At 58.9% G+C, this 18,020-nt stretch overlaps 4 protein-coding genes across 4 annotated transcripts; 1 reads left to right on the top strand and 3 right to left on the bottom strand.

Moving 5' to 3' along the window:
* Positions 1-571: 571 nt before the first annotated feature.
* HRG_05707 (uncharacterized protein) lies at positions 572-1,045 on the bottom strand (the record flags this gene model as incomplete). The annotated part of the gene is made up of 1 exon (XM_044864178.1): positions 572-1,045. One exon carries the CDS (start codon positions 1,043-1,045, stop codon positions 572-574), a length of 474 nt encoding a protein of 157 aa, XP_044720710.1.
* Positions 1,046-1,745: 700 nt separating this feature from the next.
* Positions 1,746-2,504, top strand: HRG_05706 (uncharacterized protein; the record flags this gene model as incomplete). Its single annotated transcript, XM_044864177.1, has 3 exons — positions 1,746-1,814; positions 2,146-2,165; positions 2,240-2,504. The coding sequence occupies 3 exons, from the start codon at positions 1,746-1,748 to the stop codon at positions 2,502-2,504; spliced, it is 354 nt and encodes a 117-aa protein (XP_044720709.1).
* A 1,401-nt stretch (positions 2,505-3,905) lies between these two features.
* HRG_05705 (histidine kinase-, DNA gyrase b-, and HSP90-like ATPase domain-containing protein) lies at positions 3,906-8,133 on the bottom strand (the record flags this gene model as incomplete). The annotated part of the gene is made up of 7 exons (XM_044864176.1): positions 3,906-3,932; positions 3,997-4,398; positions 4,461-5,960; positions 6,049-7,142; positions 7,209-7,241; positions 7,305-7,776; positions 7,831-8,133. 7 exons carry the CDS (start codon positions 8,131-8,133, stop codon positions 3,906-3,908), a joined length of 3,831 nt encoding a protein of 1,276 aa, XP_044720708.1.
* A 4,891-nt stretch (positions 8,134-13,024) lies between these two features.
* HRG_05704 (uncharacterized protein) lies at positions 13,025-17,277 on the bottom strand (the record flags this gene model as incomplete). The annotated part of the gene is made up of 4 exons (XM_044864175.1): positions 13,025-13,966; positions 14,033-14,614; positions 14,671-14,931; positions 15,019-17,277. 4 exons carry the CDS (start codon positions 17,275-17,277, stop codon positions 13,025-13,027), a joined length of 4,044 nt encoding a protein of 1,347 aa, XP_044720707.1.
* Between the last annotated feature and the right edge of the window lie 743 nt (positions 17,278-18,020).

Below are 18,020 nucleotides of genomic sequence, written 5' to 3'. Positions count from 1 at the left end.
GAATGGCAATCTCACTGCCGCGCCTGTACGACCCGCTGACGGGCACCAGGTTCAACACGGAGCGCCTCAGAGCCGATGAAATGCTGGATGGTGGTTTGTTTACGTTTGCGAGAGGAAACTGTAGACAGCCCTAGCTCAGCACGTCCTGTGCCCCACCGGGACCTGAGCGGCCTCACGGCCGCTGGACGAAAAATACACATACATACATACATATTCATTCTCAGTCGCGAGTACTTTCACACCAATGTCGAGTCGAGCAATCATGTCGGACAATGATGTTGGTGTCGGTGCTGCTGGTGAAGACCTCGATGCGCGACCTGCCCTTGATAGCCATGAACGTGTCTCGAGGCCTCATCGCTAACCGATAAACCCATAGTCCCCTTTCGCAAGATGATGGATCCCCGTACTCGAGAACAGGAAGCCGGCCGCACGCCGTTGTCTACCGGGGCCGGTCCAAGGTCGACCCAGTTCCCGTAAAGTATCGACGGCGGCTCCTGTGTCCGTCGCCATCCAGTTTCCAAACGCCTTCCTTATCGAATGTGACGGCAAAAATCAGGTTGGCAGGCAATGCTCACTTGGCCGCACTGGGTCTTTTCCAGGACGGCGGCACCCACTGGCGATACTGCGCGTCATCAGTCCGCGCATCCCGCAGAACCCAGGGCAGCCAGCAGTCGGGACTCACGCGTCTCGCCTTTATGTAAGTGGAAGCGCAGGCGACGGGGATCACGGTCGAGCAGCACAGGAGAAACTGGTAGCTCTCCCCCCGATAGAGGCACACGGCGACGATGGACACGACGAGGAAGGCGGTGGCGAGCAGACTGGCAAACAGGCAGGCCTCCATGGCCTGCAGGCGGCTGGGGCCGGGGGAGAAGAAGCCCCAGCGGAGGGGGACGCCGAGGACCTCGTCCTGGAGGCGGAAGGCGTGGAGGCCGAGGGCGCGGACCAGTGGCAGGGCGTGGTCGAGGTGCGGGCTGGGGTCGACGAGGAAGCGGTAGGCGGTCTTGAGGTTGTCGAGGTTGAGGGCCACGGGGCTGACGAGGGCCATGGTCACGGCGTCGGCTGCGCGTCTTTGTTTGGCCCGGACAGGCGCGTGCTGGGCATCGCGGGAGCCGATGAGGACGGGGGCGGGTGCCCTTGGATATAGATGGGCACAGCAGCGCGGCTGGCTGGCGCAATGTCGGACATGCTTTCTGGGCTGGTTTGGCGGTGGAGGAAAAGCGTCACGGCCAGAAAGGTTACGGAGGCCATGTCATGCGAGGACAGAGTCAAGGGGGGCCGGCCATGTGGGAGGTGTGTGTGGCGGCCGGTCTGTAACCCGGCGAGGGCGACAGCGAACAACTGCAGTGCCGGCCATCCACGCGCCCTCTCCCTCTCCATATCCGCCGTCGTCGTGATGCTGCCACGACAGAGGGCAGCTCACGTCACGTGAGGGCCCCTGCGCAGCCGCCGCGCAGCCGGGAGCTGTTGACTCGCTGACCCAAGACCACACACCTCCTTCACGACGACGACTTCGAGGGCGCACCACCGGTTCCAACTCTAACTCTAAACAAACCGTCGCCCGAAAATTCAAAGCAAGCCCTTTTCCACCTGCGATAGCCACCGCCCTGCGTTGCCCACGGCTGCCCCTTCACCACCAACCGACCACGCGCACACTTTCTCATCTCCTATCCCCCCCCCCCAAGACTCTCCCTTCGCCTCACCCCCAACGCCCACCACCCGAGCAAAGCAAATCCTCGCCGGCAAGCATGGCGCCCACCGAGGACGACGTCAAGAACTGGAAGGACCAGGAGGGCGAGGCCACGGACATGGCTCAGGTTCGTCGGCGACCTTGGTTTCCTTTTTCGGCCCTGCTCCCCTATCTCTCCATTCCCCTATAAGCTTTGGGCCCGGCCTCGACCCCCCCGACTACTTGTTATCACGTTTCTTGTCCCATTCAGCCTCAATCCTTTCTTTCCCTTCCTCCTCACCCCACAATCGCCGGTGCGGATATTCATTCCCACGCAGCCCATCAGCCCACTCCACAGCCTATCTCCACCCCCCCCCCCCCTTTTCAGTAAACCCGCATGGGCAAAAACCCCCGTTCAAGCTAACCACCGGGGCTGGCGCGCACTTCCGCACCTTGTCCGCGCCGCCGTCCAACCATAGGCCTACCGCGATCTGGCTAGGTATCAGCTCGCCCTCTACTCCTCCCCCCCCGAGTTCCCCCTGCTAACGCGGCCGCATCTCCTTCGGCGCGCAGAGGCGATCAAACCGCCGCCGCCATCGAGGCTGACCTGGACCGCCTCCACTCCAAGCTCGACGCCCTGCTCGACGCCCTCGACGACAAGCAGCCTGCTGCCGACGCCGCCCCCAAGGACAAGCTCTCCTCGGCGGCCTCCCCCACCACTGCCGTCGCTTCGGCTGCCACCGAGAGCTCTGTTGCCAGCGACGACGACCGCGCCGACGAGGCTGCCGGTGCCGCTCAGAAGGCGTCTGGCTCTGGCGATGGTGAGAAGCAGACCTAGACCAGGCTCACAACCTCAGTCTCCTTGAGAGACGACGAAAGGCACAGAAAAGACACCCCAAAAAAGACATAGACGGAGATGTATGTATAAAAGTCCTTTCGAAAGTCACTGATTTGCTCGGCGCCGGAACGGTCATGGTACAGTCACATCCCATACATTACCACAGACATACATATTTGCTGCTCAAGAATTCACGCACACCTAGCGCCGGTGCTTCGACGGCCCTGTTTCTTCTGTTTCAAACAAGCCGGCAACTCTCCGAACTCAACGTCGGGCAGAACCCACATGTTTTCACAGAAGTCACGTAGCCGTCGTCAACACCCCGCAGGACGCCCTTCACGAGGTGTGACAATGACATGATCTAAGCTGGGATGGTTCGAGGATGGGGACATGAAAAGGATAGAGGAGGGCTAGCGTCTCTCCCTTTTTTTTTTAAAGTTACTGAAATCGCTATACACGGTTTCCTCATTGCAGCATCAGTCCACGTTCATCTCGTCTCCCGCTTGGAAATCTGCCTTGATCCTCGTGACAAAAAAGTAAGCCAAACCGGGCCGGATGCAGTCGGAGACAGCTTGCAAAAAATCCCATCTTTCGCCGTGCCGCCTCACCCGTGCCCCCTGGGTAGCCACCAAAAGCCGCAGCAGCTGCAGCAGATAGAATCGAACGACTAAGGCCCAAAGGCGGACGGACCCTCATATCCTGGCGGTTTCAAGATGCAACGCGCATCGCAATGTCCTTCCCCCCGTCGCAATGCTCTTCCCCCCATCGCTGACCCTTCCGTGCCCGGAGGGATGAAGAGCCGGAGGAAAAGGATTCTTGCTCAACGCAGAAGTTGTCGATAAGAACAAGAACAAGAAACATAAGAGTTGAAAAGAAAAATAAAGACACACCGCTCGGACCCGATTCCCAAAACACCCATTATGTAAAATACAACTAGGCGAAGGCATGATAGCACCATGATGTGACATTAACGACGTTCTCCCCTCGTGCCTTGAAGAGAGTATAATGCAGAGCGTTCTATGTCGCCGTAAAAAGGGGCAAGCAACAAGCTGGTCCGCTGACGCGGTTGCCACGGCATGCGCATGACCAAGTTCGACTGTGCGGTTTGAGCGAGGATAAAATAGAAGGGGGACCGTGGCAAACTTGCCCGCGCCCGCTGCGGAGAGCGCGGGAAGAATAGAGGCGTAGCCAGCCAAGTCATCGAAAAGGTGCACACGGGGCGCGTCAAGACATTAAAACCGTAGCCTGCTGCTCGAACGGCGGTGGGGATGGAGTCAAAAAGCTCCGAACAAAGCCTTGCACGCACACGTCAGCGAGTCTCGGCCGGCGCTCCTTCTCGCAAGACGTAGAGCAGGCTTGCCATGAGGCGCCCGCAGCACAGACAGTGTGCGCGCGCCTCGACTAGCTGCTATGCGATCTCAGTAGGAACTGAGAGCGCCCGAGACCTGAGTTAGCTAGAGATGCTCCGCATGTCAGAAAGATCGCGACGTGCTCTTGCCCAAGGATCCTCCTGATCTGCCGCCACGAGGGCAGGGCTGGCCAGGCCTGTGCCAGTCAAGGGTTCTCGGGTGGTGAACGACCGGCCCTCGAGCGCCGGTCGCAGGAGCCCCTGGCCGCTTTGGTTGTGGCTGGATGCCTTGGCATCTGCCTGGATCGCTAGCTCTCGCTCGCGGTTCTTCTCGAGGAGCGGGCCGCCCAGGGTGGCGCACTTCAGAATTGTCTGTATGAGGTGATTCTGCTGCAGAGGTTTGGACAGATACTCATCCATTTGCGCTTGTATGCACTTCTCACGGTCACCCATCATGGCGTGGGCGGTCAGGGCGATGATGGGGGTCCTGTGCGTACCCATACTCCGTTCGTACTCTCGAATCTTGCCGGTGGCTTCGAATCCTCCCTGCCAAAGCGTCAGTATTGCTGCAGGTCAGGCCCGGAAGGGCAGCGAGCGGTCGTGCTTACCATAATGGGCATTTGGACGTCCATGAGAATCACGTCAAACTTCTTCTCCTTGACGGCCTCGACGGCCTCCCAACCGTTGCTCACCACCGTCACGACGTGGTGATACTTTTCCAGGATCTTGACGGCAAGGCGTTGGTTGACAGTATTGTCCTCGGCGAGAAGAATCTCAAAGGACTTGGTGTTATCAGCCAGAGACGGCGTGGCTCTATTTTCCAAGGCAGGTATCATGCCATTGCCGAGGTCAATAAGCTTGCACGGCGTGGTCATGTACGACGTGATACCCAGGTCAAGGCACGACTTGAGGCTGACGTGAACCACGGGTGCCAGTAGGACGATGGGCAGATACTTGAAGTCATCCACCGCCCTCAACCTCCGGGCGGTGTCGATGGAGTCAACCAGAATGGCATCGTACGGCAGCGTGCCGCCCGCACTGACCGGGGTGAGGGCCGAACTCTTCTCGGAATCGACCACGACGGGCTGAAGGCCAATCTGCTCGAGCATCACCCGAATCTCCGTGCCGGAGCTCGACTGAGCCTTATCCACGAAGAGCACCTGATGGCCTTGGTAAGGGTGGATTTGCTTCTTGATGGCTTCCGTGTCGCCCGAGGCAAGCTTGACGCGGCAGGTGAAATGGAACTGGCTGCCCTTGCCGGCCTCGCTGTTCACCCACAGGTCACCGCCCATGAGGTTGACGAGCCGCTTCGAGATTGAGAGGCCCAGGCCCGTGCCGCCAAACTTGCGCGTCATGGAGCCGTCAGCCTGTTGGAAGGTGTCGAAGATGAGATTGAGCTTGTCCTGCGCGATGCCAATGCCGGTGTCCTCGACGACAAACTCGACGGCATACTCGCCCAACTTGACGTCCACCTGATCGGCCCACTCCTTGATGGTCAGGCTGACCTCGCCATGCTCAGTAAACTTGATGGCGTTGCCCACGAGATTGAGGATGATCTGCCGGAGGCGGAACGAATCGCCAATGACGTGATCGGGGACGGAGCTGTCGACTTTGTACGTCAGATCCAGAAACTTTTCGTTTGCCTTGACCGCCAAGGTCTTGAGGGCGTTGAAGACGGTTCCCCGCAACGTATACGGGATCTCCTCAATCACCATCCTCCTGGCCTCAATCTTCGACAAATCCAAAATGTCGTCTATAATGGTCAGAAGGCTGTTGGCAAGGTTATTGACTATGTTGAGCATCTCCCGCTGGTACTGGGTCAAGTCGGTATCTAGAGTCAACTGGGTCATGCCGATGATTCCGTTCATCGGCGTTCGGATCTCGTGCGACATGTTGGCGAGGAACTCCGACTTGGTCTTGTTGGCCAGCTCGGCGGCTTCTCTGGCTTGTGTGTTACGTTGAATGCTGTCTCTCAGGTTCGAAATCATCTGGTTGATCTTTCGTTTGAGTTCATCCATTTCGCCAGACGCCTCGACGTCCACAAGCTTGGTGAAGTCGCCATCCGTGGCCAGATTTGTTATGTCAGAAAAGGCACGCACTTGCGTCGTCTGTATGCGATCAGTGTCATGGCCTCAGAGCGCTCCTCCGGGCCTCTGCGCATGTGGCGCAACCAAGCCCGGCGCAGGGTCCACGTACCAGATTGCTAGCCATGGTGTTGACGTCTGTCGTAATCTCCTTCCAGCGGCCATCGAGACCGGCGACGTCTGCCTGGGCGCCCATCTTCCCGTCGACGCCCACGTCCTTTGCCACGCGCTGCACCTCGTAGCAGAAACTCGACAGTCGCTCAACCATGTTGTTGATGGTCTCCTTCAAGACTTGTATCTCTCCGTTGGCTTCAACATCAATCGTTTGGCTCATGTCGCCATTGGCGATGGCCTGTGTGACTGCGGAAATGCTTCGGACTTGGACCGTCAGGTTCGAGGCCATAGTGTTGACGTTTTCGGTCAGGTCTTTCCATTTGCCCTCGACGTTGGCGACTTGAGCCTGGCCGCCCAGGGTACCCTCGGTGCCGACTTCGCGGGCGACCTTGCTCACCTCGACGGCAAAGGTGCCGAGACGGTCCACCATCTGGTTGATTGTATTTTTGAGTTCCAAAATCTCCCCCTTGACCTCGACGCCAATCTTCTTAGTCAGGTCGCCCTTGGCCACCGCGGTCGTGACCTTGGCAATCTCTCGCACTTGCGTGGTCAGGTTCATGGCCATGCCGTTGACATTCTCGGTGAGATCTCTCCACGTGCCCTCGACGTCGTGCACTGTGGCTTGGCCGCCAAGACGGCCCTCGGTTCCGACCTCGCGGGCGATCTTGGTGACCTCGCGGGCGAACTGCTGCAGCTGGTCGACCATGGAGTTGATGGTGGACTTGAGCTCAAAAATCTCGCCCCTGCAGTCGGCCTGGACCTTTTGGGTGAGGTCACCCTTGGCGACGGCTGTCGTGACCTTGATGATGTCGCGCACCTGGGTTGTCAGATTATTGGCCATGGCGTTTACGTTGACGGTTAAATCATTCCACATGCCCTGCACACCCCCGACGTCAGCTTGCCCGCCGAGAATGCCCTCTGTCCCGACGTCTCTTGCCACGCGCGTCACCTCGGAGGCAAACGTTCGCAGCTGGTCCACCATTGTGTTTATCGTTTGCTGGAGCTGGAGGATTTCGCCCCTTGCTGGCCGTTCGATTTTCTTGGTCAGGTCGCCGTGGGCGACGGCTGTCGTTACGGACGCGATTTCGCGCACTATGGATCCAATCGTGTTAGACGACCGACCCGAAACGATAGCAGGGTTTCTCGCGGGGCGCTTACCTTGGTCGGTGAGATTTTGCGCCATAACGTTCACTGCAAAAGGCCAAAGAGTTAGCTGTGAGTACTGCGACAAGAGGTGAGAATCGGAGACGGCACCGTTATCAGTCAGCTCCTTCCATGTGCCGTCAACGCCGCCGATGCGAGCCTGTCCGCCCAGCAAGCCCTCTGTGCCGACTTCACGAGCGACCCGCGAAACCTCGCTGGCGAAGATCTGCAGCTGGTCCATCATGGCGTTGATGGTGCGCTTGAATGTTGTGATTTCGGGGTCCATCTCGACCGTGTTCATGCGAACCTTCATGGTCAAGTCGCCGCGAGCGACGGCGGTGACGATTTCGCCAATCTCGCGAAGCGCCTTTTGGAAGGCCTCGTTTGCCTTTTGGTGCTTCCATAATTCCCTCTCGAGCGTCGCGACGCGCTCCTGCTCAAGGACCGCGAGGGCACGTTCCTGTAAGTGCTTTTGTTGAAGCAGCTGGGCGTTGACGCCAGCAAGCTCCCTGCGTTGACTGTCGAGGAGCTTGGACTGGTCGTCAACGTGGTCTCGCAGTCCTTCCAGCGCTTCCTTGGTCAGCTGGCGAGGCACAAGGGTCGGGCTGTCCAAGCTACCTTGATGGGCGGGGGTCGCTTTTGGCTTGCAGGCCACGGGTCTGTTGGGGCCAGATTCGACGCCAAAGAGAGAGTCGCTAACCTCGTTTGGCGTCTCGGGGAAGATGGACGAGGCCGAGGCCGAGGCCTTTGTCTCGAGCTGGCCGACACGGAGGGCGAGCTTTTGCAATTCGATTTCGAGGCTCCTCTTGGCAGGGGTTTCGCGTCCCGGAAGCTTAATGGGGGCGCCGAGACCGACGGCCAGAGACGACGACGACTTTTGGTCGGCCGCGAGCGAGGCGACGACCTCGGCCGCCGCCGCGAGGGCAGCGTCATCGACCATTTCGCCGACGACGGGCGGGACTGCAAAGCCGGCAGTCCAACGACGGAATAGGCGGGCGAGCGTGTTGAGATTTTTAGGAGGGTCAACAGGTAGCGGGGAGGGGAGAGGACGAGAGCAGTCTAGAAGAGCGGATTAAACGTCGAGTCGAGGAGCGTGCGATGGACGCGAACAGGCGCCTCGCGTGGGGACGGGGGTGGCTGAGGCGGGCGAGGAGATGCAAAATCGAGCCGAGACGGACAGAGGTCAAAGAAGCTCAGGCAGGTGGCCCGGCATCATTCGATCGGCGGAAAGGGGAGAGGTGGCGAGGTAAAAAAGCTGAGGCTGTATTTGGTAGAAGGAAGATGGCGCGCGCCGACAGACACGAGGACCAGCAGCAAAGGGGCCAGGGGTCGGCAGAAGAGCCAGCGCACAGAGCAGGCTGATGGCGATGATGGATCGCGCGGCTGGTCCTGGGTTGGACAGACCGGTCACCGACGATTCGAGCCAAGCAGCGAGACGGGGGCGTTGGGAATGGGGGGTGAGGAGAGAGAATGGGTGAGGGAGGAGAGAAAGGGACGAAGCGAAAAAGCGAGGTAGTCCATTCGAGGCGGAAGTGGTCGAGGGAGGGAGACGGCAGGGTGCGACTTTGGGCGCTACAACCTGTTGCCTGGTACCTGTGGGCGCTGGGATGGGGGAGAGGGTACCTACAGGTAGTAACTTACTTACCGTACTGACCTGCTGGGGAGCGGGGCGGGGGATTTTGGGGCTGGCCGGGAGGAGAAGCGCCGTTGGTTTACCACTCAGCGCTGTCTGGCTTGCGGGTTGGTGCCCAGCAGGTACCTCTGGGGCCGAGGCAGGTACCTCGGTGCCTGTGCGTCTTGGTAGAGACGCATGTACCTTGTCGGGAGCAGACAAGTACCAGCCTACCCCAATCTGCACCACTCCGCCACGCTCCTCTTGTACCCCAGTCCAGTCGGCCACAGCGCACCGACGACGACGACTAATTACTAGTAGGTATCGGCTTGATTCATGGCTGATGAGGCAGAGAAGAAAAAGGAAATGAAGAGAAAGTAACAGAGGGCGGCATGACGAATGAAGGAGGAGGAGAAGAAGAAGACTTGAAGCCTTGTGTATCCGTAGTATGAGGTCCATGAGGTCCTAAGAGGACGACTTGCTAAGAAACCGAAGCACGACACTCGTTGGTCTATTAAATTTTGTACAACTGCAGCGGGAGACGGACAGCCTGCTGATCTACAGGACCGACAAGCCTCCCCCCTTGTTCACGCCCCTCGCCCTCTCTTCCCGTTCCCCTCGGCCGGAAGACGAGGCGAGCGAGATTCTACATGGAAGGGGGAGTGGAGAGATGGAGGGAACAAACGCCTTCAACGAAAGGGAAAAAAGGAAGAAAAAAAAGGAGACGCGGGCGCTCTGGACCGTAGCCAAGCTGCCAAGTCAGGCGCCCGTGCCGTGGAGCCCCGCGCTGGGCCTGTGACGACACTAGCGCCAATACGAACCGGACTTTGAATTGATCGATCGGGGCTCCCATGGGCGTGTCATGCTCGCGACCGTGTCGACGTGTGCGCACAACCTCGAGAAAGGGAAAGAGGGAGGCGGGAGGGGGGAAGGGGATCGCTGGAACTTCTCTGTAGCGGGGCTCGCGGTGGAAGATGTTCCCTGGACCAGACGTCGTATTCGTACTGTATGTGCATACCGCATCGAGCAAACAAGCATCGACAGACGAGCAATAAAAGGGGGCGCGCCCCAACTGCTTAATGGGCTGGGCTGCTTCTGCCGCTGGACTAGCCCGTCACATGGCCTCGCGGCACCAACCATCCGGCCAACCAGCCAATCGACCTCGACACGACGAGCGGCACGTCCCCCGGGCAGGTACGTAGGTATGCTGGCTACACCTTAGGGCTGCACCTTACGGCTACACCTTACGGCTACGGTACACCTTACGGACTGTTCCGTCCCATTGCCTGCCGGTGGAGGATAAAAGTGCCTCGTTTTCGATTATTGGGTCCGCCTAAGTTACGGCTGGCTAATCGCCAGGCGCACATTGATTCTAGAGCCTTGGCATCGCCCTTTGCATGGGGATCCAGCCTCTGAAAGATCTACTCATGGGTATAATCAGTCCATCGGCATATAGGCTGAGGGATAAGCCCTCATGGGATTTGACTCTTTTGCTTTACACTAACACGACAAACTTCGATGCCCCGTCCCCTTGACTCGCACCTACGTCGCCGTGCACACTGTGCCGTGGATGCCCATATTTCATTTTTGGCTTCCATCTGCGGCCCTTTCTACTTCAGGCCATGGCCGACGGAGGTGCGGTTTCGACGGTTTGGTTGCGTGAACTGCTGAGAGGCAGGCAGGCCAGTCACGGCTGAGGTGGCTGCGGGAGGGCGACAACAGCGTCCGAGGCGAGCTGGGCAAAGAGGCCAAATGCGTACGCGGCCGACATGGCGGGCAATTTCGAACCTTTTAATGCTTCTGCCTCTCTCCCCACTTGTCGTGGCGAGGACTGCTTCTCGAGTCTGGCCTAATCTTGCACAACTGCCTGATCTGGCTTGGTGTGGCCTGCGTTTGTACTTTGAGGTGTAACGGATAATACCTAGGTACCTAGGTATGTATTGGTTAGGTGCCTACCTACCTAGGTAGGTACCTACCTACTTCATTACCTAGGTAGTAGGTTGAAGTACAGATCAGCCCGAGTCTTGCGTCTACTGTATGTACTGTACACTTGAACGGCTTCGAGAAGAAGAAGCCGTCGACGATGTCCCGATCTGCATCCATCCATTGTCCCACGGGCAGCAGCACCAACGGCAACTTGCCTCGCCGCTGGATGTACATACTTTGCCCACGACTCTCATTTATTCTCCCACTGTGGGGGAGCGGGGAGGGGACCAGCCGCCAACGTCACCGCTCGCCGCTGACCTGATTCGTCCCTTTGGCGTCGGCCTCTCGTTTTCGGCCTCTCGTTTTCTGCCTCTCGTTTTCTGCGCCAATCAGCCCATGTTCTCTCACTGGTCTACTGTAGAGCAAATGAGTATTTACTGTACATCCATTGCTCTTGCATGCAGGCGCCGGCCATGCCAAGACGCCGAGGATGTGCACCATTGGATGAATGCTGCCCCTCTTGCTAACAAGCTTCCGCCTCTCCCTGCCGAAGGAAAAGGCCATTGTGAAATCTGCTGGTAGGCCGGACAGCAGAGTGAGAAAGTGCCGCAACACTGAGCGAGGCCCGAGGCCCGAGGCCCTGGCTGAGGTGGTAGGTGCCCCAGGTACCTTCATGTACGTACTTTGCATGCTCCGTACCTGCGTCGCCAGGCCCCTTTTTCCGGGCCATGGACCCTTGCGGTGCCGGGGGCTCTCTTTGCAAGATGAACAAGGGTTTCCGCACATGACGCGTTGTCCGAACGAGGTTCAGCTTTGAACGTCGACGCGCGTGGACTGTATAGGCACTGTACGAGGTGGACTCCAACGTCAATCGGTACAGTAGAGAATCAATAATACCTAGGTAGGTAGGTAGGTACAGTAGGTATGCGCTGCAAGAGACCGGCAAGTACTAGGTTACATAAGCGTTGGCGGTACTGTAGTCGGACGCGGGGAAACAACTGCTCCCCAGCTACAGTGGCTACAGTGGCTACGTTGGCTACAGTGGTCGCCCACCCACCACCCATCACCCATCTCCACACCAAGCCGCCTGGCACGTTGGCCCGATGCAACGGCCAAACAGACGCGGCTCTGCCTCTCTCTCTTTTTCTCTCTCCCCGAGAAAAGAGTCCCGATAGGAAAGGGGGCGCCACCGTTCGGATTCTTCCAGTCGCCATGCAACGGCGCCCTCTTGTCTCGGCAAGCCCGCCACCTTTTTGACTCTGTCTCTCCGATGGCCTGGATTTGCTTCCTTTGCCCCAACGCTCGCTCGCTCGTGGCGGCAACGGCGCGTGCCTCACACTGCATCAGCCATGCTGTATGTACCACTCGAACGGCCGTTTTGAGGCGGTTTTGGATGCAGGCACAGAGCTCATGCACTACACGCCCTTATATCCGATGCTTTTGCCGCCGTTTTTTTTCTTCTCCCGGAGATATCGCTTATGCATTTGCCCGCAAGACGAAACTCGGCCGTCTCATCTTTTGGCCACGAGGGAAAAAGCAAGGGAAACACACAATTACCAAGTACGAGTTTGCGCCCAGCAATGCGTACATACGCCCAAAGCCCATCTTTTCCATCCAACCTTGCGTGCGCTAGAGTGATAGTACCGGTAGAGCTGTCTCTCGGGGTCTTCGGGATGCAAAAGCCAAACCGGTAGCCCAAAGGGTCTTGTCTCGCGCCCCTTTCACACCCCCCATTCACCCCATTCACACCCCCCACGTCTCTGGAATGCATCCCATCAAAGGGCGACGGGGTCTGGACCGGACGGCGCGGGCCGGACAAGAGAGGGAGAGAAAGGTCATGGGTCGACGGCAGCCATCGCATCTCGGGATTGAACCGCATGCATGCACAGTATGCATCTGGGGGGGGCGGGACTCGACTCGACTGGCCCAAAGCTGCTTCCATGCATGCGTGCGCCGCCTTCACGAGACAAGCTGTGGCGCAGGCAGCTGACCACTCGCTCACTGACATGCCTTCTCTCCAAGCCAGCAGACGGAGCATTCACTCCTCTTCTCCTATTCTCGCAGCGCTAACAATGATAGCTCCTCCATAACCATGCAATGCGGTCCCTTCTCGTAAAGTCGTCTCCCCATTAGGATTATCAGTGCTCTCTTTCTCGTAGGGGTATCTGATGCCACTACACCTAGCCAAAAGAATCAATGACCAAGAGGCCCGCCCAACTGAAAGCGCTGCCCCTGATTGTTCGTTTCAACCAAGCCCGGCCAGGCGGCATGTCGTCTCCTCACCCTTTGCTCCCTATCGTCGGGGCAGGTTCCTCCGCCCCAGCTGTCCCGTTGTCGTGTTGCCGAGCCCCGTGTTCCACCCCTGCACGACGCTGTTCCTCACAATCAGAGCCGCCGCCGCCGTCGCCGCTTGCCGCTCCTTCTGACGGTGCCTCTCCTTGAGGTATTGCCCTGCCTCGGGCCGCATGCGAAGAATACGCAGAATCATGTCGTCGCTCGGGTCCGCCTGCGCCTCCCGCCGCTTCGCCTCCTTGGCCTTGCGCATCGTCCCCAGGTTGCGGCTCATCATGATGCTCTTGCCGCGCCTTATGGTCCCCATGCTCGCAAACGCGCCGACGTTGCCCATGCTGGCCCCGAAACTCGCCGGCGCCGACATGCGGTTCTGCAGCGCGTCCTGCCGCTGCAGAGCCTGCTGCGCCTGCTGCGCCGCCGTCGACGCCATGCGCTCCGACTCGCGGATCAGGCTGGGCGAGTCCTCAAAATAGAAGAAGTTGAGCGATGCCAAGTCGTGCCACTTAGGCGATTTGAGCACCTCGGCCGGCACTCCCAGCTGCTCCCCGGACTGTTCGTCCCTGGCATTGAAAAAGGCAAAGAGCATCCCGAGCCAGTGAAACACCACGTCGAGCTCCTTGCGAGTGAGCGGCCTCTTGGCTGACGGCTTCTCCGAAAGAGGTGGCACCAGGAGATTTTCCATTGTCATCAGCACTTCCTTCCAAAGTCGCGCCATGACGGCCGTCATGGTGGCGTCCGTCAACGTCTGCTTCATAATGGCAAAGTTTTCGTCAAAGTACGCAAACAGAGGCGTGAGAGCCCCCTCAATCTGGCTCGGCGTCGTCACGGGTATGGTCGATGCTCGCTTCTTCCACAGGCTCGTCACCGAAGCACCAATGCCGCCTGTCCCCAGCAGACTCCGAAGCGTCTCGTGGGACAATGTCGCGTTGATCTGCGATGTGAGCTGCGCGAGCATAAGTAGGTGTGCCATTACGCTGGACCAGGGGCGGGGGCATCGCCTTGCACGTACCTTGTCCGTTATCTTTCTTACCATGTCCCTTTCCGTCCTCTTGAGGTGGCGAAAGGCCTTTCCGAAATGGAACTCTATGTCGTCTCGCTCCCCCTCCATGCTGACCCTGATCAGTAGTCGGCCCTGCGAGTCCAAATCGAGCCAAAACTCGCGAGGGAGGTAATCGCCAAAGTGCACTGGGTCCAACTTGAGCGACGTGCGGCCCACATAATCGTGGTCGCCAAAGGTGTCGTAATCCCACGCGGTCGCTATGACATTGACCGGGCCTTGCACAGTGATATCAAAGGACTCGTCCCACCGTGGGTTGAGGTTGCGGTATATGACTCGTGTCTTGTGCAGGCGCTTCTGATATTCGTCGCCGAAGACGATGTAGGGGTCGCTGTACCCGCTGGGATCGCAAGCCTTGAGGTCCTCGGCCTCGACAACCTTGATGGTAAAGGTATATATACTGGGCTTGCGCGTCGTCTTCTTTGGGCCGTCAACCTGCTCCAGCACCATGGCGCATGCCTCCGAGTTCATGCTCTTTTCCAACTTGTCAAGCTCTTGCATGGCGTACTCAACGTTGTTGAGCTTCACAAAGGACTGTGGCCTGAGCGTCAGCCACCTGCGGATATGGTCACCGACTCAATGTCACTTACCTCGGGATAAAACTGAAATGGCTCAAGCTTCTCCTTGGTGCTCCACGCGTCTTTTGCCATCTGCATCCACTTCTCCTGCGCCGTTCTTGTTTGCGACGCCAACTCTTCGGCCGACAGGCGGTCCATCTCCTTGGCGAATCGCTGCTCGACAATGTCGCAGTAATGACCGATGCCCGACGCGGCTATTCGTGCCAGCGCCGTCATGAACCTCGCGTGATGCTCGTCGTTGTCCCACTGCAGCGCAAAGACTTGGTCGACGGTCTGGTTGAAGAGCATGAAGAGATCGATGACGGATACGCTATGCCGCTCGGAGTCCTGGGGTATCTGGTCCGGACCCTCTGGCCGTACTTGGAACTGGTCCTGTTTGATGGCCTCGCTAACAAACTCTGCCATCTTCGCTTCCGCATTGCGAATCCAGCGCCACACGAAGCCAGCAAGCTTGTCTTCGATGTTGAATGCAAACGGGACGTCGGGAAGCGATTCCTGGTGGATACGGCGGATCTCAACCAACTCTCTGTACAGTTCGAAGCCATCTTGGATGGCAATCTCGTCGCCCTTCTCGCCAGCGCCGCCTATTATGGCCTCGATAATCGCACCGGCATCCTGTTCGAAGCTGGGGAGCACCTCCGCGACGAAGATCTCGAGCGGGTTGACGCCCATAATCAAGGGGTTCTTCTTGTACCGCTTCCGGATCCGATCGCATAGCTTCGTGACCGACTTGCCCAGATTGACAATGTGGCCGAATTCCCATTCCTCCTTGTGAGCCGGTATCTCCTTCTCCATGTAGTCCCGGTAGACGTCTGCGGCTCGTTGGGCGAGGCCCTGTTCCAGATGACCCGTGAACTCGGCCTGGGCGGAAGGGTTGGGGGTGAAGATTGGATCGCTGCCAATGTGACTGTCCAGAATGAACATGACGGCGGCAATGTCTGGCGGTTTTGTATCATAGCACTTCTCCATGAGATCGTAGAGCTCGCGCAGGAGCGTGTCGTGCAGGCCCTGCAGGGTCTGCTGATAGACGGCGAAGTCGTAAACTGTCCATCGGCTCGGGTCGAGTTCGGCCAGGGGCGCCGAGTATTGGGATATGTGAGGAGGCTTCTTGGCCTCGGGCAATGGCAATTTGACGAAGTCGAATATGGCATCCAGCTCGGTGGGAACTATCTCCCGGTCCAGGAACTTGCGGGCCGCTACTTCGAGGGGAGCAATCAGTCGGGCCGACTGAGGCACGCGCCATCGCACACAGAGCTCCGTCATCAGCTCCATGGACTGCTTGGAGAGCGGCTGGTAGTCCAATTCCGGGCCGGCATGGAGCTGGTCAAAGGCCATGGCATGCTGGAGGATGTACTTGTAAAATGCCCTGGGATCTGGGGGAATAAAGGTGTAGATGGGTTCCTCGACAGCCCTGGTGCCACCGGCCTCGGCATCAATGGATAAAGAGCTGAGGCCGAGGGCTGGGTCGAACCCCAACATCCCCTCCCCAAAGAGAGAGAGGGGCCGGCTCGGGCTCGCGCACGCCTGGTCATCTTCGTAGACGGACTGCGGCCGACTCGGTAGGGGCTTCTCAACGCGGCTGGCCGCCTTCTTGGCCAGCTCCGGCTTGGCGGTCAGGATGTCGAGCATCATCTGCGACAGATGCGGCGCCTCGGACTTCTTCCATTCGTTGAAGCCGTCTTGGCTACCAAAGTCTTGGCTCCTCAGGGCACCGGGCTTGTCCGAGTTGAGTCGAAGTTGGTATGCCTTGAGGTCCTTCAGAGCGGCCTCTTCTGTCCAGACGGGGCGGTTGTCGTTGATCTCGGCCTGCACGTCCGAGAGGCTCAAACCAAAGATGGCAGCCACGACCTGGACCATGGGCATGTCCTTGACATCGTAGCTCAAGGGCACGACCACCTCGACAGTGGTGCCAGCTCCGTCGGAGCCCGTCTCTGCCAGATTTTGATCGTTTGTGAGAAGCTTGCTCTCCAACGACTGAACCCTGGACATGAGCTCGGGCCGGTCGCGGTCGTGGCCGTGTTGTCGCAAGATGTGGGCGGCGAGGCGGACGAACAAGGCTAGGTGGCGGTCGGGAAGGAACTTCCACGAGTCGTCGTCGGGGGCGCGTCCCTTTTGGGCGGCCTTTGTGGCGGCAGAGTAGAAAATGAGGACCAGAGGCTCGAATTTTCTCTCCTTTTCCATGGTCTTGCGGAAGGCCTTTTCGGAAAAGGCGGTATATGCTTCGGCGAAACTCCGCTTGACGGCCGCGTCGTTGAAACCGGGGAGCGTTTCGCTGCCCCTCAAGACGCCGCTGACCCGGTCGAGCAGCTGACCGGCGAAGCTATGCGGAAGCTTGAGGCTGGAGGAGCTGCCGGAGACATATTCCTGGACAAGCTGTCCAACACTCGTGTGCGATCGCGCAGGCTGGCGGGGGGCGGGAACGTATTGCTTCCGCTTGGCCTTGGGCTGCAGCAGGTAGTGGAGGTAGGCGGTTCGCAGGGCGAAGCTGCGGGCCTCGTCGTGCTCGACAACGAGGAGCTGGGAGCGCGCACGCGAGGGAGCGCGCACCCTGCCCGAGTCTTTGCTTCGGTGCTTGAAGCGGCGGCCGGGCTGCCACGACTGGCGAGAAGACGTCGACATGTCGAAGGCGGCTTCAGGCGGCGGGGTGATGCCTCGGGCGATTTCGAACGCACTGGGTCATGACCAGGAACGCCTGCGGTCGGGGGTCGCAGCGAGCCGATGTGGGTGTTGGCGAGACAGTCAGGGCAATGTTGGCGACGGGGACGCGGCGGCGGGTGCGACGATGGCACGAGAGGAGAATATATGTGGCGGCAAGTGGTCTGGCGGAGTCGAGCATGAAACGGTAGTGGACAGAGAGGGAGCCGAGAGTGTAGATGGGGTTTGGCTTGATTGGGCTACGAATGCCCGTACGTGGTGGGAAGGTCGTCGACAGCTGTTGATAAACAACGAGGTAGCCGTCACGTCCCCCGGCAGCCATGGTCGGACGATTGGATACCCGATCGGTACATGGGGAGCAATCGCGGCGCCAAGGGACGGAGTTGGTCTCGACGTCATGCCATCCGAGCGCAGGCACTCTGGAAACACGAAACGACAGGAAAACAAGACAAAACACTTTTTCTGCTGCTTATTTACCTGGCTGGGGTGCTTTGGGTAGCCAAGTTTGGATACCTGACTGGGCAAGGCACCGACCGAGGCCGCATTACTCGGGGAGAGTGAAGCATTGTTTTGAGGTGGCTTCTGCCAGAGCAACGCGCTGGCAACAAAGACGCAAAGCGCCACAACGAGGTCAAGAGAGTCGTCCACCTGGCTCGTGCGCCGAGGTCGGTCTCATTGCCCAGACATGTACTCTGTAGGGGGGTTTC

This window comes from Hirsutella rhossiliensis (assembly GCF_020360975.1).
Source record: "Hirsutella rhossiliensis strain HR02 chromosome Unknown scaffold00005, whole genome shotgun sequence".
NCBI classification, from domain to species: domain Eukaryota; kingdom Fungi; phylum Ascomycota; class Sordariomycetes; order Hypocreales; family Ophiocordycipitaceae; genus Hirsutella; species Hirsutella rhossiliensis.
The sequence above is the reverse complement of the archived record's forward strand: the minus strand, read 5'-3'. Positions and strand labels throughout refer to the sequence as shown.